Source organism: Symphalangus syndactylus, chromosome 3 (genome assembly GCF_028878055.3).
Source record: "Symphalangus syndactylus isolate Jambi chromosome 3, NHGRI_mSymSyn1-v2.1_pri, whole genome shotgun sequence".
Lineage (NCBI taxonomy): Eukaryota > Metazoa > Chordata > Mammalia > Primates > Hylobatidae > Symphalangus > Symphalangus syndactylus.
The window spans coordinates 33,294,407-33,314,615 of NC_072425.2; the positions used below are offsets into that span (position 1 = coordinate 33,294,407).

Below are 20,209 nucleotides of genomic sequence, written 5' to 3' on the forward strand. Positions count from 1 at the left end.
AGCTCAATTTTTGGGCAAGTTAAATTTGAAATACCTACTAGACTTCCAAGTGGAGATACTAAGTAGGTATTTGTATTATGTAAGTCTCAAGTTCAGTAGAAAATATAAATCTGGGAAGTATAAATTTGGGAGTCATCAGAGTATAGATGATGTTTAAAGCTATAAAAATGGGTAACATTACCAAGGTAGTGAATATAGACAGAAAATAGAAAAATTTCAACCACCAAGCCATGGGACAACATTAGACAGAAATAGAGGAAAATGGAAAGGAGATTGAGAAGAAGGGATCAGTTGATGCAGGAGAAAAACCAGGAGATTTCCTGAAAGCTAGATGAAGATGTTTGCAGAAGGAGACAGTAATCGGTTGTGTCAACTGCTATTGACAAATCAAGTGAGAGGAGGAAAGAGAACCATTGAATTTACCAATGTGGAGCTCTTTGGTGATCTTGATAGGAGCAATGTTCGGAGCAATGGTGGGGACAAAAGCCTGATTATCATAGATTCCAGAAAGCACAGGAAAGGAAAACAGGAGATGGGGAGTTTAGACAACTCTTTCTGAAACTTTTGCTGTATAGATGAGAGATGGGGTATTGGCTAGAGGAAGAAGTCAAGAGAGGGTAGTTTTAACGTAGAAAAATCTCACAGTGTTTGTAAATGGATGGGAAAATTCCAGTATAGGAGCAAATGCTAATGGAGACAGAGAGAGATTTGGTGGAAACAAGTCCCTGGGAAGGTGAAAAAAGATGGGATATAGTGCAGAAAAGGAGGGAGTTGGTCTTGGCTAGAACCATAGAGAGTTGATCCACAGACATAAGAAGAACCATTGAAATTATGGGCAGAGATACAGGCAGATGTGGTGGGAGATTATGGCCATTCTCTTCTGATTGCTTCCATTTTTTTCCTCTTTACTTTTCTGTTTTCTTTGATCAGAAAAGCAGAACCACTGAGAGTTATAGAATAAAGAGTTTATTATAAGGATTAGGCCTTGTACAAATGTGGGAACTGGTTTAAAAGTTATGTGGGACAGTTGCCTTTGCATCTGGTGTTGGGCCTGAAGTCACTTCAGGTCGGCCAAGCTCATTGTCAGGAGAGTTGGAAGCAAAATGGGGAAGATAAACTGGAACTTGCCAGGACAAACTAGAGTCACTTTCAACCTCAGTGATATGAAAGCAAGGAAGCTGAGAGTGAAGAAGGAGAAGGTATTGGAGATTTGAGAAGAAATAAATTATGAAACAGTCATCTAGGAGAGTGAGAGAGTGAAGGGAATGGGGAACTATAGGGTATGTCTGCCAGAAAATATGAAGATCCTCTTAAATTAGTGATCATGACTCTAAAGTGAGAGCATTAAGTAGGTCACAAATGGAGGAGGGGTGCCCAGTAGAAAGGAGGAAAACAAAGACAGATAATTGCATTTAAAGGGCTGTGGTGCAGGTGCGGTGGCCCACTCCTGCAATCCCAGCACTTTGGGAGGCCGAGGGGGGGCGGATCACGAGGTCAGGAGATCGAGACCATCCTGGCTAACATGGTGAAACCCCATTTCTACTGAAAATACAAAAAATTAGCCGGGCGTGGTGGCGGACGCCTGTAGTCCCAGCTACTCGGGAGGCTGAGGCAGGAGAATGGTGTGAACCCGGGGTGGCGGAGCTTGCAGTGAGCCGAGATCGCACCACTGCACTCCAGCCTGGGTGGCAGAGTGAGACTCCATCTCAAACAAACAAACAAAAAAAGAGCTGTGGCTTAGTCAAGACTGTGTAAGGAAGCAAAAGTGAAAGTGGGGCAAGGGAGATGACAAAGTATGCAAGGCAGTGACCATAATAATGATAATGTTATAATGTTAACATTATAAATGGGACACAAAGTACATTTTATTATAAATTGAGCTGTGCATATAACTCCTGTATAGAGCTTTCTCTAAACCATGTTCAAAACTCTGAGGCTAAACCTGAAGTCCACATGGGGTCTCCCTTCCTTCCTGCCCTCAACAATGGCCTTCCCCTTGACGTTTAAATGTATTTAAGCTTCTGAAGGAAGCTTTTCTAGACTTCATATCCTCTCCAACTACTCCTGCTCTGTTCTCTTTCACAGCTGAACTTCTCAAAATTATATATATCAGAAGTCTTTAGACTGAGGTACACCTACCATTAGGGCATATTACAAAGACATTTCAAGGAGTGAGTACATGGGCACCAACAGTTTTAAAAGAGTAAATTTCCAGTGCTTCAATTTCCACAGGCACTCTTTCCCAAGCCAAAGAACACACCTGAGACCTACACATCACAATGGTTCTTTTTTTCTATCCTCCACTTTTACAATTGTCCTTCCACTTTGTGAAATAAATATATATCTGCCACCCATCCTGAATCTTACTAAGCCAAGACCTAAGATCTAAATACTACCAGAGCAATAAATAAAGGAATAATTTGAAATATTAGGATCAGCAAAATCTCCTTTAAACCACCATAACATCCCATTCATCTCACTAAGAGATGCATTTCCATTACATCTACTTTTTAAAATTTAAATAAATTTTCTTTTTCTTTTCTTTTTTTTTTTTTGAGATGGAGTTTTGCTCTGTCACCCAGGCTGGAGTACAGTGGCATGCTCTCGGCTCACTGCAACCTCCGCCTCCTGGGTTCAAGCAATTCTCATGTCACAGCCTCCCGAGTAGCTGGGACTACAGGTGCAAGCCACCATGCCCGGGTGATTTTTTGTATTTTTAGTAGAGACAGGGTTCCACCATATTGGTCAGGCTGGTCTCGAACTCCTGACCTCAGGTGATCCGACCACCTCAGCCTCCCAAAGTGCTGGGATTACAGGCGTGAGCCACCATGCCCAGCCAAAATTTAAATAAACTCTCAATTTTAGAATAGATTAACAGAAAAGTTACAAAAATAAAGAGTTCCCAAATATAAAACATCAAATTTCTCCTATTATTAATATCTTACATTACTATTACTATGGTACATTGGTCACAACTAATGAACCAATATTGATACATTATTATTAACTAAACACCATCCTTTATTCAGAACTCATTAGTTTTTCTTTAATGTCCTATTTATGTTATAGGATCTCATGTAGGATATATCCTTATATAGGATATATATACCCTCATGTAGGATATATCATTAGATTTAGTCATCATATCTCCTTGAGCTCCTCTTAGCTGTGACAGTTTCTCAAACTTGCCTTTTTTTTATGACCTTGAAGTTTTAAGGAATACTGGTCAGGTATTTTATAGAATATTGCTCAATTTGGATTTGTCTGATGTTTTCCTCGTGATTAGACTTGGGTTATGTGCTTTGAGGAGGAAAACTACATAACGAGTTAAAGTTTCATTCTCAATACATCATATCAAAGGTACATGTTATCAACATGACTTATCACTGATTATGTTAAATTTCATCACCTAGATAAGGTACCATTTGCCAGGTTTCCCATTAAAAAGTTACTCCCTACCCTTTTCCATATTGTACTTTTTGGAAATAAGTTGCTAAGTGTAGTCCACACTTAAGGGGTAGGGATTTATGTTCTACCTCCTTGAGGAAAGAGTATCTATATAAATTATTTGGAAGCTTTCTATACAGGAGATTTATCTCTTCTCCCCCAATTTATTTACTTATTCAATTATTTATTTATATAGTACCTACTCATAGATATTTATGTATACTAAGGGTTTGCTATGGTTTGAACATGATCCCCAATAGGCAAATCTTAAGAACTTAATTCCCAATGCAACAGTTTTGAGAGGAAGGATCTTTAAGAGCTTATTAGGCTCTGCCCTCATGAATGGATTAATGGTATTATTGCAGGAGTTAGTACCATAGGAGTGAGTTCCTGATAAAAAGGATGAGTTGAGCCCCTTTCTCTATTGCCCTATTGCACTCTCTTGCCCTTCTGTCTCTTCCATGGGATGACACAGCAAGAGGGTCCTTGCCAGATGCTCATGCCATGCTTTTGGACTTCCCATCCTCCAGAACAGTGAGCCAAATAAATTTCTCTTCATTATAAATTACCCAGTCTGTAGTATTCTGTTATACCACATAAAATGGACTAAGACAGGTTTATAATCCAATATGACATTTTAAAAATATTATTGGCCAGGCATGGTGGCTCATGCCTATAATCTCAGCACTTTGGGAGGGCAAGGAAGGTGAATCACTTACGGTCAGGGGTTCCAGACCAGCCTGGCCAACATGGTGAAACCGTATCTCTATTAAAAATACAAAAATTAGCCAGGTGTGGTGGCATACTTCTGTAATCCCAGCTACTTGGGAGGCTGAGACACAAGAATCTCTTGAACCCAGGAGGCAGAGGTTGTAGTGAGCCAAGATGGTGCCATTGAACTCCAGCCTGGGCAACAGAGTGAAACTCTGCCTCAAAAAAAAAAGAAAAAGAAAAAAGAAAAAATATTGTTCAAATTATTCCAGGTTTAGCCACTGGGAGCTCTTTCAGTTTGCTCCTATGTTCCTTAGATAAATCCCCACCATTTTGGTTTTTGACCACTTCTTTACTTTCTCACATTACAAGATATCAAGACTCATCTAGTATATTCATTGTCCCAGCTCTAGAATCAGTCATTTCTCCAAGGAGCTCTAGTACCCTTTATTGGAGAATAGTATTAGCAACCAAAATCTGGGCACTGGCTATGCTCGTTGCTACTGGAGTGTCCTTGCTCCAAGGCCCTCTAAGCAAACAGAGCTAGAAATAGATGTGTTATAGTTATCTCTGTATATACATATATCTACGAGTTTATCTACATCTATCCATCAGTATCTATATTAAGATAAACATGAGTTCAGCCGGGCGCAGTGGCTCACGCCTGTAATCCCAGCACTTTGAGAGGCCAAAGCGGGTGGGTCACAAGGTCAGGAGATCGAGACCATCCTGGCCAACATAGTGAAACTCTGTCTCTATTAAAAATACAAAAAAATTAGCCAGGCATGATGGCATGTGCCTGTAATGCCAGCTACCCAGGAGGCTGAGGCAGGAGAATCGCTTGAACCAAGAAGTCAGAGGTTGCAGTGAGCCGAGATCGTGCCATAGCACTCCAGCCTGGTGACAGAGCAAGGCTCCATCTCAAAAAAAAAAAAAAAAAGAGAAAAGAAAGAAAAAAGAAAGATAAACATGAGTTCATTCTTACGTTTGTATTCTAATTCAGTACCACATGGTTCATTATAGCTTCCCTGCTTGCTTATCTGTAAACCCACACCCCACTCCAACAGTGAGACACTTAACTCCCACCATCCTCTATCCATTTACTTTTTTGTTCAATCCCAATATGCATCTATGGTAGGTTCAGATTTGTTAACCCATACCCCATGAGAAACAACTTCACCAACTAGTGTACAATGCTTATGAACAATCCATTTGTCTTTAGAGTTCCAGTCGTTTCCAAAGTCAGCCCCTCCTTTCTCTACCCTCTTAGTTAAGTAATGTCATGCATTTGTAATATGTATTTTCTTTTTATATTTAATTATCAAAATTTGTAATATATTTATGTGGTTTTGAATATTTGTACTTAAATAAATTGAATTAGTAATTAAGAAAAATGATTTAACTTAGAGTCTTAAGGTCACAAGAAATATTTTTTAATTATTTCAATTTATATCCTATTACAGAGAAGTATGACAGGTTGATCATAAAAGGCTTTCAGGCATAAACATTACATTAGGATTTGCACCAATCTGGGTTCAACCAAGAGAGAAACTGCACAGTAATTTAAATAGGGGAAATTTAATATAAAAAAATTTTAAGCTGTGAATGAGAACTCTAAGGGTACCCTAAAGTTGAGGGAGAGCCCAAAAGAAAGACAAACCTGGTCACCTATTTGAAGACCTCTTTGAAGAAGGTGTGGTTGTAGCCCACTGGACAACAAAGAAATTTTATTTTATTTGGGGCCAGAATTGGTCCATAATTGCGGGGAAAACAAGAACAACCCTTTGGGGCATTGGCAAGCCAAGGCTCGTAGGCAGAATAAGTCCTGGAGCACACAATGTTCATGACAGGAGGGCTGTGGGGAAAAACCTTTTGCACACAGGAGAGCCAGAGTCGATGGAGGTGGGGGACATGGAGAGAGTGGCACCACTGTGGGCATTGCTGAAACCAGGAGATAAACAGGCTGCCCTCTGTCGAAACCTAACACACTTCTGTGTATAGCTTGGGCTTGGAAAGCTCTGGGCTTTGGTGCAGAGCAAAGGTCATTTGGCCGGCTTGCTAAATGGCCATCACTGCAGGGCCCCAGCAAGTATGCATGAGGCGCTGAGGAGAGGGTATGAGGAGCAGCAGCCTGGGCTAAGACTCAGAGCCACATTGTCTGAGGTTCCCAGCTATAGCACTACTGCCCTCATGAAGAGCTAGAAAAAGCTGCTCTTTGCCTAGCATTGGAGAAAACCACGTGAGACCCAGGAAGACATACCCGTTCCTTCCTCCTGGAATATCTCTTCAACACCTTCTATGAACAAATCAGCATTATGCCAATTGGCAAAGAAAGGATATTTAAAGGATCCAGATCCATTTTCACAAAACCAATGAAGTATGACTTTGGAGATGAGAGGCAATAAAAGGGTAATTGAGACAGGATTAAATTTTGTGGGGAAATTAAATTGGAAGTATGATTTTAGAGAAGAAAAAAGAATCATGTAAAATTTCTGACTAAAGGAGGGTACGGTTTGTATATTTTTAAATGGATGATAGTAGGTTTCAAATGATGATGGTATTTGTATTCCATTGAATACATTTAAAAGAAGAATGAAATAATTTCATGTTAAAATGCTAGACTTTTAATAAAATTATATATTAAAATATATATTTAAACTTTCGATGATATATATAAACTTATGATGATATATATATTATATATATTTAAACTTATGATAAACATTTAGATGCCAACTGCAAAATGGAGGTACACAGGGTTGACATTATTTCATTTAGGTTGCATATAAGCAAAAATGTTTGAAGACCACAAGTATAATCCACCTTTATTTCCTGACTTCTGAAATTATCACCCTATCACTACCATAATTAGCCTCTACCTTCTTAGATCCAAAGGACATTCAGACATCACCTTAACTGACCTCTCTTCAGCATTTGATACTATTAATCCCTTCTTCCTTTTTGAAACAAGCTTAACTTGACTTAACACTGCCTGTCCTACTTGCCTCTTTCTACTACACTTTTATCATCATGCATGCTTACTACAGGAATACATTCTCAGAAATGCATCATTAGGTGATTTCATCATTGTGTGGACATGATAGAGTGTAATTCACAAACCTAGATGGGGTAGCCCACTATACACCTAAGCTATATGGTATAACTTATTGCTTGTAGGCTACAAACCTGTACAGTACATTACTGTACTGAATGTTGTAGGCAATTGAAACACAATGGTAAGTATTTGTGTGTCTAAACATAAAAGGATACAGTAAAAATACAGTATAAAATACTGCATACAGTGTAAGAATACAGCACAAAATACAACATCCGCATAGGGTTCTACTGGGAATTGCTTGCCCTTCAATTCATTGCTGGTGATAGTGATGCTCACCTCTGAGGTCTTTTGAGGGGCTTTACTCCAAGTCCCTAAGCCCAGCCCAAGTCTGTAGGCCTCACCAAACATCAACTGTCTCTTCCAATTGTGGATGGGCATAAGATATTCCTTCCCTTGCCACTGAGACTCAAAAGATAACTGGGGAAAAATACCAGGATGTCCCACTTCCTTGCCTCTCACAATAGGAGACCCCTTATCTACCCCCAATAATTAGGCCTGCCCTAAAACAAGGGATCCAACAATTTTAATAGGTAGAGTAGCCTGGGTTGAGGGGGGTGAAGAGTGCAAACTATAGTAATCCAAAATGAGAGCTGAGAAAAAAATGGCATGTATTGAGGCAATTATTGGACTTATTCCTAATTCAAACATAATACCCATAAAGAAAAGGATCAACGTGGGGGTCCATTTTGGATCCATGATCTATATTAAATGGCAAAAAAAGAGAAAGTGTATTTGCAGAATTATCTGGTAATACTAAGGGACCTGCAAAATGAGAAGGTAAAAAAAAATGTGCATTACATCCTGTAACAATCTAGAATTAAAGGAGCTGTGAAGGGAAGCTTATGCTACTTCTATGGGATGGAATCCCACTGTTATGGGATTCCAAGCCATCCTGTTGATAGAAAGTATTTTGGAACTGTTTGATTTTATAGGTAAATACCATCCCTCAATCAGTTAGGGTAAACTTAACATGATATATGGAATTGTTTTGTTTCCACAGAGGATTTATGGTGATAATCCAGTCACAATCCTTTTTAAAAAATCTTATTTAGAAATGCTGAGACAAGCTTTTTCTAGGTAAATAACTAGATAAATAAAAATTAAAGGAACTTTTAACAAATATCTGTTTGATACAGGGCAATAATCCAAACAAATTTTGAACAAAAGGCTTTAGACTGCAATTTTTGGAAGGGGCAGAAAGAACGCAGTATATACCTTACTGAAGAATAGTAGTCATGGCCAGATGTGGTGGCTCATGCCTGTAATCCCAGCACTTTGGGAGGCTGAGGCAGGCAGATCACTTGAGGTCAGGAGTTCAAGACCAGCCTGGCCAACATGGTGAAACCTCATCTCTACTAAAAATAAAAAAGTTAGCCAAGAGTAGTGGTGCACACCTGTAATCCCAGCTACTCAGGAGGCTGAGGCAGAAGGATCATTTGGACCTGCAAGGCGGAGGTTGGGGCGAGGCGAGATCATGCCACTGCATTCCAGCCTGGGTGACAGAGTAAGACTCCATCTCAAAAAAAAAATAATGGTAGTCATTATCAGTCCCACTTGCTTCTCATCAAAGAGAAAAACCATCTCTATGGCAGTTTCTGTGCATCTCAGCTCCCATGTGAAGATTTTTGCCATAATTTCTCGGAACATCTTAAAACTGACCACCATCTATCTACACCCAAAGTGTCAATATAACCAATCCACCATTCTTGTCTGCCCCTGCAACTAAATAGAAGCACCTTAACTTAGTAATCAAAAAGCTAGATAAGGGATTCTGGTGTGATGACTTGAGCCTATTTAGTTTTAGCATAACTATGAAGAAAAATGAATTTAATATGAAGCAGTAGGAAATTAGAAACTAAGTCATTTGATTTAGATGATAGTTGACTATCATCTGTGAAGCTGTAAATATCAACTGCATTGAACATGGGGAATATGGGGATATAAGACATGGTATATGGCTACGATGTCAACTCAACTTAGCTAAGCTGAAGCTACCACTTCTTTAATGTTACACAGTTGACGCTTGAACAACAAGGGTTTGAACTACCAGGTCCACTCACAGGTGGATTTATTTCAATAACATGTGAATAGAAAATACAGTATTTTGGCCAGGCGGGGTGGCTCACACTTGTAATCCCAGCACTTTGGGAGGCCGAGGTAGGCAGATCACCTGAGGTCAGGAGTTCAAGACCAGCCTGGCCAACATTGTGAAACCCCGTCTCTACTAAAAAATACAAAAATTAGCTGGGTATCGTGGTGGGCACCTGTAATCCCAGCTACTCAGGAGGCTGAGGGAGGAGAATCGCTTGAACTCAGGAGGTGGTCTTGCAGTGAGCCGAGATTGTGCCATTGCACTCCATCCTGGGCAACAAAGAGCAAAACTCCTTAAAAAAAAAAAAAAAAAAAAAAAAAGAAATGAAAGGAAAGAAGGAAGAAAATACAGTATTTGTAGGTTGCAAAACCTACTTATAGGGAGGGCCAACTTTTCATACACACAGGTTCTGCAGGGCCAACAGCCAGACTTGGTATGAGTGGATTTTTGTAAACTGGAGTGGGGTGGAGGGGGCGCTTCCTAAAACCAATCCCCCAAGTATATTAAGGGAAGACTGTACTTACTATATCATAGATATCTTTCTAGGTTGTATTTGTTACAGTAATACTAGGTGCTATAACAGAAAAGCCCTGAAACCTCAGTGGCTTAACATTGAGAAATTTATTTCTTCATCATTTGAGATCACTTGCTTAGGGCAAGGAGAGTACTCCACTCCACAGAGTCGCAGAGAGAGCCTGTCATCTTCAACATACGGTTGCCAGCCCACCTAGGGTATTTACTTCCAAACAGACAGCAAACAAGGGAAAAGCAAAAACATTCCACTGCCCAGAGGCACATGGCCACATCTAACTAGAAAAGAGGCTGCAAATTGTAATCTATCTAGCAGGGTGCCCAGAAAGAAAAACAAATGGGATTTGGTGAAGAGCTAGAGAGTCTCTTCTCTACCGCACTCTACCATTCTGGTCCCCAAATAGCCATTTCATTCATCCTCTCACACACAGAACACAGTGAGTCCCACCTCAAAGAGGAAAACCAAAGCTAGTCATTGCAGGCAGCTCAAAGACCAGGATTATGAGGTAATGCTCATTTTTCCCCATCGGGGCTAGATATGGCTCCTCAAAGTCTAGTGACTTAGGAACTTTTTGGTTATCTATTGTCATTTCCCCCACTCTCACATACCAGTATTAAAAACACAATAGCAGAGCAGAGACTCAATGAACTTTGCTGTAGAAGGGGAAAGAATGAGAGACACACAGAAGTCAGCGGTCAGCATTCTGAAATCCAGCCGTGCAGATGTGAAGGCCCTCCTCTGGTAGGTCGTCATTTTACTCTCTGGAAGAAACCCTTATCCATGGTTTTCCATCCTCACCCCATCCTCAGCTCCTCCCTCTGGAAGTCCTCCCTTATCCATTATTCTCCTTGGACCCCTTAAGAGAGTGTCTTCCTTAGGGACTACAAAGCTTTCTCCACTTACTTTCTGAAATGTAAGTTTAAGGGCCTCAAGTTAAGTTTATTCGACTTCAACAGTTTTAGGGCCATTTTCTCAAATCCCCTCAAAAATTTGATGGGTTCTGATCTATTTGTTTCCAGTGAGTTTCATGTACCAGTAACTACATCCAATGTTCTTGTATAGACATAATCCTCATCCTTAATTCTGTATTTATTTTTGCTTCCTTGTACCATGCCTCTCCAAACCTGAATGACAGTTAAGTTGAAGCCATGAGGGTTAATCTGGTCTCAGACTCCTCAATCTTGTTTCCTTCTGATTGGGATTTACAGAGATTTTGCCAAATTCCGCTCCCAAAGGGTTGTAGCACATCACACCCTAATAAGGTATAAAACTGCCCAGTCTCCTTCATCCTCACCAGCAATGGTACACAGCACAGGGGTTTAGGGTGTGGGCTCTAGAGCTAGACTGCTCGACATTGGATACTGGTTCTATCATCCATTAACTGTTGGATTACGGACAATGTTCAACTCACCTGCGCCTCACTTCCCACATTTGTGCAAAGGAGATAAAGAAGATATTCTTATCCAAATTTAAAAAATAATTATGAGTGATGAAACTGAGACCCAGAGAATTTGATTTGTTCAAGGTCACACCAATAAGGAGTAAATGACCTAATATACATAAATACTTAGAACATGGCATGTAAGTTCTTAATGAATACGCACTTTTATTTTTTGTTTTCTAATCTGAGGGATTGAAAAATGATACCTCATTATCGCCATCTTTACATTTCCCCTGCTTACTAGTGGAGTTATGTGTTCTTTCGTTTGGATTCTCTCCTCTGTGAATTGCTTCTTCATACCCTTTACTCATTTTTTTCTCATCATGCAATCAGAATAATCTGTATATTAGGGATATTAGCCCATTATCTCTCCTATACATGGCAGGTGTTTTCTCTGTAGTGCAGTTGTGCGATCTCGGCTCACTGCAACCTCTGCCTCCCAGGTTCAAACGATTCTCCTGCCTCATCCTCCCCAGTACTGGGATTACAAGTGCACAATACCATGCCTGCCTGGCTCTGCATTTTTTTGTTTGTTTGTTTGTTTTTTTGCTCTGTAATGATTTTTACAAGAGTTTTTTTTTTTTAATTAAAAAAAAAATAGAGACATGGTCTCACTATGTTGCCTAGGCTGGGATTATAGGCATGAGCCACCATGCCCATCCCCACCTTATGTTTTACACACACATATACACACACAGACACACACAATGATCAATGATTAATTAAGCAGAAATTTTATTTAGTAAGATTGACATTTTAGGGAAATTGTCTTTTTTTGTTGTTGTCTTTTTTTCTTTTTTGGGTTTGGTTTTTTTGAGACAGATTCTCACTTTGTTGCCCAGGCTGGAGTGCAGTTGCGTGAATACAGCTCACTGCAGCCTCAACCTCTTGGGCTCATGCAATTTTCCTGTCTCAGCCCCCCAAGTAGCTGGGACTACAGGTGCATACCACCACATCCAGCTAATTTTTGCATCTTTTGTTGAGATGGGGTTTCACCATCTTGCCCAGGCTGGTCTCGAACTCCTGATCTCAAGCAATTCACCCACCTTGGCCCCACAAAGTGCTAGGATTACAGGTGTGAGCCACAGCACCTGGCCAAAATTGTCTTAATATCCTAGAATTGCCATGTCCCTCCATTTATTTACACTCCATTTTATAACATCAATAAAATCCTTTTTATGGCCCTTGCACTTTTGTTAAGTTTATTCCCGTATTTTTATAGTTGTATCATTAAAGTAGAAAGGGAATATAATTTCCATTTCCATTTTAAACTAGCTATTGTCAGTATAGAAAATGTTATTTTTCTGTCTTTTTTATCCAGCTAGCCTCCCAAATTGTGTTATAAATTCAAGTATTTCTTACACGAGAATCTCACGAGTTTTCAATGTGTACAATTACATAACCCATAAATACAGATAATTCTTCTAAAATGTTTACATCATTTCATTTTTTCAGCTTACTGCATTAGCTAAGACTTCCAAAGCAATGCTGAATAATAGTGGTGATAAAAGGTACTCTTGTGTTGTTCCTGATATCCTGAATGTGTCAGCGTTTCACCACATAGTATGATATTGGCTGTTGGTTTTGAAAAATTGTCTTTATCATCTTAGTAATTTCTTTCTACTCTCATTTCACTAATCCACTTAGTTTTTATTCAGAACAGTTTTTTTTTTTTTTTTTTTTTTTGAGACAGGGTCTCTCACTCTGTTGCCAGGCTGGAGTGCAGTGGCATGATCTCGGCTCACTGCAACCTCCGCCTCCCAGGTTCAAGCGATTCTCCTGCCCCAGACTCCCGAGTAGCTGGGACTACAGGGGCGTGCCACCATGCCCAGGTAATTTTTGAATTTTAATAGAAACGGGGTTTCACCATGTTGGCCAGGATGGTCTTAATCTCTTGACCTCGTGATCTGCCTGCCTTGGCCTCCCAAAGTGCTGGGATTACAGGCGTGAGCCACTGTACCCAGCCCAGAACAGCTACTGAATTTTATCAAATGACTTTTTGGCATAGGTTCCCTTCTTTAAGTGATTCAAGTAATGAATTACATTGATAGATTTCTTTATGTTAAAGTAGTTTTATCCGGCTGTATTTTCTCTTACTATAACTACCGAATTTTATCAGTTTATATCTAGGACATTTGCGTCTATATTCATCTGTAAGTGAGATGCTTATAGTTTCATTGTGCTATCTTATCAAACATTTGCTGAAAGGGGAAAGTGGAATCAAAAAAGAATTTTGTTTTCCAATGAGGATTTTAAAAAATGCTATTGTTAAGACAGAATGGAACATGCTAAATTGTGATAGAAAGGGTCCACTGGAGGCCAGGCGCAGTGGCTCACACCTGTAATCCCAGAACTTTGGGAGGCTGAGGTGGGTGGATGGCTTGAGCTCAGGAGTTCAAGACCAGCCTGGCAACATGGCGAAATCCCATCTCTACAAAAAATACAAAAATTAGTCAGGTGTGATGGTTCATGCCTGTAGTTCCAGCTACTTGGGGGGCAGAGGTGGGAAGAACACTTGAACCTAGGAGATTGAGACTGCAGTAAGCCAAGATAGCGCCACTGCACTCCAGCCTGGGTGACAAAGTGAGACCCTGTCTCGAAAAAAGAAAAGAGAAGAGAAAAGAAAAGAAAGCATCCAGCAGAGAACTTGAAGATGAAGGAGAAAGGATCACTGGTAGTGTGCAATTTCAGAGAAGGTGAAACAGATCCAGAGAACAAATAGGTTATAAAAGGGATGCCTGAATTATGACTGAATGGAAGGGATTCTAATCACTAGATCTAGAAGTTTAGTAGCTGAAATTTAAGGGAGTTCCCATCTAACGACTTCTATTTTCTCTACTGTAACACTACTTACACTCACAGATAATTTTGTTTATTTATGAGTTTATATATAGCTATTTCAGAGAACAAATGTTGCCATTAATAGAGATATTTTCTTCATGTTATACAGTTATCTATTTTTCAGGACATTTGCAAAATTCTACAAAGACTTAAAAACAACAATTTCACTCTCTCATTTCCAGCACTCAATCTCACAGGCAAACAGAAATCCATGAGTCCTTAATACAAAATCAGACAAAAAATATTGCTGTCATAGAAAAATGATTAAGCAGAAATTTTATTTCCAAGCTCTTCAAAGACTGTTACAAACACGAATAATGTATCCTTCTAAAAAAGTGTCCCAAATTAAATCAAAGGCACATCATCGAAGTAAAACACTTGTGAAGTTAAGAATTCTTTTAGGTCGTAATATTTTCATGTTAGTTTTTAATCATTTACAATGTTCTGTGGGTCACATTTTAAACATTTTTAAATATATGAAATTCTGTATTTCTTTAAGTACAGCCACAACTACAAAGTAGAGGAACTTAAGAATACAAAGATCAAATCTGCTTCATTTATATACACGATGGGGCAGCCTAATGCACATCATACCATTAACTTTTCCAAAGAAGTTTGCTAAGAATCTGCTCCCATAATTAGTGTTAAAAATAAAACAATCTTCCCATTTAGAAAAATCAAGACATCAGTTGATTAATAAAGCCTATTCTTCCTCCCAGCAATCTGTACTTTCTGGTCTTCATTTAGGAAGTGTAAATTCATGAGAAAAGAACAAATTTTGTATGGTATAAATATCTTCCAGGAACAACAGTTTACAAGTATTCAATTGTTTAAATAAACAAAACTATTTTCCTTCCTAAAATGTAAACATCCAGTAAATGAAACTTACATGATATTCCAGGTATAGAAATCTTAGTAACTCACTTATGAAAGAGGTGAATTTTGGTATGTTTGGTGGTAAGGTTTTTGTTTATCTTATGTATAAAAGTACTTGCACAAAAAAACAAGCTATTACTATTTAAAACTCTATTCCTTCACCCAGTTTCCTCACTCAAGTAGAAACTCATGAATATCTGTGATTTTGGCTATAGGACCAGGCCACAGGAAAGGGCTGAAATATCACTAAAAGTTAGGGAAAAGTGTTTTCTTGAGACTTGAAGGCAGTCATTCATCACTTTGTGCTTGAAGGCATTCCTCAGCAAACTTCTCTCCTACTGGAAAAAGAGTTTGTTTGGTTTTCACTTTAGTAAGATTTATTTATAAAATTAACTAGTCATCATTTCATAGGGTACTTTAGTATTCACGAAATAGAAAGCAACAGGTGAGCCAGGCGCAGTGACTCACGCCTGTAATCCCAACACTTTGGGAGGCCGAAGTGGGCGGACCACCTGATATAGGGAGTTCAAGACCAGCCTGACCAACATGGAGAAACCCCGTTCTCTACTAAAAATACAAAAAAATTAGCCAGGCACGGTGGAGGACAACTGTAATCCCAGCTATTAGGGAGGCTGAGACAGGAGAATCGCTTGAACCCGGGAGGCAGAGGTTGTGGTGAGCTGAGATCGCACCATTGTACTACAGCCTGGGCAACAAGAGGGAAACTCCGTTTCAAACAAACAAACAAAAAAAATGAAAGTAACAGGTGAATACAAACGACATCTAAACCACACCATTGAATGAGCAGCACCCATGAAATTGCTTTGTAAGGCTGGGCACAGTGGCTCACGACTATAATGCCAGCACTTTGGGAGGCCGAGGCAGGCAGGTCACCTGAGGTCAGGAGTTTGAGAACAGCCTGAGCAATACGGTGAAACCTCATCTCTGCTAAGCATACAAAAATTAGCCAGGCATGGTGCTGCATACCTGCAGTCCCACCTACTCGGGAGGCTGAGGCAGGAGAATTGCTTGAACCCAGGAGGTAGAGGTTGCAATGAGCCAAGATTGTGCCACTGCACTCTAGCATGGGTGACAGGGCGAGACTCCATCTCAATTTAAAAAAGGGAAGGAAGGAAAGAAGGCAGGAAGGCAGGAAGGCAGGAAGGCAGGAAGGAAGGAAGGAAGGAAAGAAGGAGGGAGGGAGGGAAGGAGGGAGGGAGGGAGGGAAGGAGGAAGGAAGCTTTGTAAAAAGAAAAATGCTATGCCAACATAAGACTATTATCTTAACACCATAAATATGAACATTTTCCATTAAAAAGTACAATAAGATTTGATAGATTGCTTCCTTCTTTTAAATGTGAACAATTTCCTTTTGCTACTTGTGAAGAAGGACCTAAGATAATTACTTACTGTATAAACACCCCGTAGAATACATCATTTGAAATATGTTGGTCCCAAAAGACTCTAATAATTCATGCCCTTGTCCTATTAAAAAAACATTGTGTCACACCTGTAATCCCAGCACTTTGGGAGGCCAAGGCAGGCAGATCACGAGGTCAGGAGTTTGAGACCAGCCAGTTCAAGACCAGCCTAGCCAACATGGTGAAACCCCATTTCTATTAAAAATACAAAAAAAATAGACGGGCATGATGGCATGCGCCTGTAATCCCAGCTACTCGGGTGGCTGAGGCAGGAGAATTGCTTGAACCCAGGAGACAGAGGATGCAGTGAGCCAAGATCACGCCACCGCACTCCAGCCTAGGCGACAGAGCAAGAGGTCTCGGCGGTGAGGGGGAAAACATGGGGGGAAACACATTGTGAAAATGACCCCAATACAAAGCATTCAAACCCAAGAAATTTCTAATATGCTACCAGAGAGGCGTTTTCATTTATCATTTTTTAAAGCTCTTTTAACCCCACTCACACTTTTTCCCAATAGCTACATTTCTTCCTCCATTAAAACAGAGATATATTCTGAAAAGCATTGGGAAAGAAATCACAGCGGGTGGTAGGCACACATCTCCCACTCTGGGGAGTCCTTATTCCCAAGAGTAGCAAGTCAGTTGATAGCACTAAGTAGCAAATCCCAACCCTGGGATGATATAAGGACAGAGAGGGTGGGCTTAAGGTCAAGAAATTACTGGCCAGGTGTGGTGGCTCATGCCTGTAATCCCAGCACTTTAGGAGGCCGAGGCGGGTGGATCACCTGAGGTCAGGAGTTCGAGACCAGCCTGACCAATAAGGTGAAACCTCATCTCTACTAAAAATACAAACATTAGCTGGGGTTGGTGGCATGCACCTGTAGTCCCAGCTACTCGGGAGACTGAGACAAAAGAATTCCTTGAACCTGGGAGATGGGGTTGCAGTGAGCCAAGATCACGCCACTGTACTCCAGCCTGGGTGACAGAGCGAGACTATCTCAAAAAAAAAAAAAAAAAGAAAAAGAAAGAAAGAAATTACTACCAGCAAACTCAAAGAGCTCAAGTACAGAAGGATATTGGCATCTCATGACTTAGTGCCAAAGAGACTTCAGACTGTCGTAATCAGATGTATTCTACAAGCAAGGTAACTATACACTAGAATCACCCTTCAGGGAAAGTTGTGCATTTTGCTGTCATTTTAATTTATTTATTTATTTATAATTAATTTATTTAATTATATTAATTTAATATAAATATAATATACATTAATTTAATATAAATATAAAATATAATTAATTTTAAAATTAATATTTAATTAATTAATTAATATAAATAATTTATTAATAATTAATTTATTAATTAATAATTAATTTAATTAATTAAAGTTGTGCATTTTTATTTCCCCAAGAATAGGAGACATCCAAAACTCAGTTGCTCAAGTCCTTTGGGAAGCCCTGTGATAATGCTATGGGCCCAAGACATCATGGTGTATCATTACTCACGAGTCTTCAGAGTAAAGCACAGGATCTGGGCTCCCGGAAGGGGTTACTTCCAGCTGGAACACCCACCAGCAGGGCATCCTTGCAGGCATTCTGCATACAGTACTGTTGAAGCTCTGCAGCTGCCTGAGAGACCTGAAACAAAGGGACAGCGACATGGCACACTGCTCACAGCCAAGCCATCCGGCAGTCAAGGATATTCTGAAAACGATCATTCAAATTGGTTAATATCAACTTTTTGTGACCTCCAAAAGTCTTTCTGGTGAAAGTTCTAATACTTGAACTACAAAGAGAAAAGGTTACAATTTCCATGAACTTCAATTTAGATATTTTTTGGTTTAGTTGCTTATTCAACGAAGGCAAGAAAAAGCTGTATCTTTGATCCATTTAGAAATCTAGTTTTGAGACTGAATGGGTAAAGAAATAGCTCATTCTAGCATTCCCTTTACAAATTTTCACTTATATAAAACATGCATCGATATATCCAAGTTTGCCAAATGAGCAAACTGTCTTAATGTTTACAAGTCTGAAGCCTTATTCAGTCTGCTCCAAACAAGTGATAAAGTTCTTCCGCCTTGCTTTTGAGGCAGTATAGCTTATTGTTTAGGAGTATACCCTCTGGAACCAGACTGCGTGGACTCAATTTCAGCTCTGCCACTACCTATATAAACTTGGGCAAGTTACTCAACATCTCAGTAGCTGTTTCCTCATCTGAGAAATAATTAGAAATAGTAACCCACCTCTCTGGGTTGCTGTAACAATTAAGTGAGTTCACACATATAAAACCATTAGAATAGCGCTAACATATAGCAATACATCTGTGGTAGACTGCAAACGTGATCACAATAGTTTGCAGCTCCTTCCACCAAGAGGTAGAGTCTATTGATGCACCCCTTGAATCTGGGCTGACTGTGGCCGGGTGCAGTGGCTCACACCTGTAATCCCAGCACTTTGGGAGCCCGAGCAGGGGCGGATCACGAGGTCAGGAGTTCAAGACCAGCCTGACCAACATGGTGAAATCCTGTCTCTACTAAAAAAAAAAAAAAAATACAAAAATTAACCAGGTGTGGTGGCGTGCATCTGTAACCCCAGCTACTCAGGAGGCTGAGGCAGGGGAATCGCTTGAACCCAGGAGGCGGAGGTTTCAGTGAGCCGAGATCACACCATTGCACTCCAGGCTGGATGACAAGAGCAAAACTCTGTCTCAAAAAAACAAAAAAAGAAAAGAATCTGGACTGACTTTGACCAGTAGAATGTGGTAGAAATAAAGGGCAAGTTCCAAGCTAGTCCTCAAGAGTCTCTGCACCTACCTCTCTTGGTGCAGGTGGAACTGTGAGACAACTATCTGAAGGAGCCCAAGATAGCCTCCTGGAGGTCTTGTAGAGGAGAACCAGTAAGCTACAACCAGCACCTGCCTAGCAACCTGCAGACATGTGAGTGAGGCCATTCTCAATCACCCAGACACCAGCCAACACCAGTTAACACTCTATCTGATTGCAGATGCATGGGAGAGCCCAGAAGATCAGCAGAACCGTACACCTGAACCTAGCTCAAATTGTCCAGCTAAGAACTGTGAGTATAAATGTTTGAAGTCACTAAATTTTGGGGTGGTTCGTCAGGCACCAAAACTAACTGATACAATATCATTATCCCTTTTCTTATCTTCCATTTGATGCATATTTCTACTTGGAGGTTTTCCTCATTGTACTTTTTTTTCTTTTTGTATTAAAAGGCGTTTTGAATAAAATTCACCCATATTGTATAAAAATGGTTCCAATTGCTGTTCAGGTATTACTACTAGTTTGTGTTAATTTTCCAAGCCTCCAAATAACTGGAAAATTAACTGTTTATGTTACAATTGCTACCAAGTTTCTGGACAGCTCTAGGAATTTTGGTTGCATTAATGTAATGACAGTTTACTCCGTATTATATGAATACAAAACCATAATATAATATTACCAGGCTAATGCTGAAGTTTGCTGTTTCTCTCAATAGAAGCTCTGACATTTTCATGTGAATTATTACTGGAATTAATGGTTATATATGCCAGTTATTAATTCAAAAGAAATCGAGAATCAATTATGCTCAGGCTTACTATCTTTGCATTGGGGTAGCAGGTAAACTCCACACATGGTAGGTGGAAGGACACTGTCTCCAGGACTCCTGGAGAAATGAGACTAATTAAACTCTAGTCTCAAGAACATGGTCAAAAAGTTAAGGTAAGGGGACAT

General features: G+C 39.8%; 1 protein-coding gene across 3 annotated transcripts in view; it reads right to left on the minus strand.

Annotated features, from left to right (window-relative positions):
• GNG10 (G protein subunit gamma 10) overlaps positions 1-20,209 on the minus strand; it is an 81,730-nt gene that overhangs the window by 58,389 nt on the left and 3,132 nt on the right. The window contains exons 2-3 of one of the 3 annotated variants that reach the window (XM_055271505.2): positions 17,982-18,113; positions 14,427-15,393 (exon numbers count right to left, since the gene is read on the minus strand). In XM_055271505.2, coding sequence (XP_055127480.1) covers positions 17,988-18,113 — 126 coding nt within the window. In that variant the 3' untranslated portion in view covers positions 14,427-15,393; positions 17,982-17,987. Of the gene's footprint in view, positions 1-14,426; positions 15,397-17,981; positions 18,114-20,209 lie in introns of those variants that run through there. The other 2 variants (XM_055271504.2, XR_010119996.1) reach the window with 2 other exon arrangements.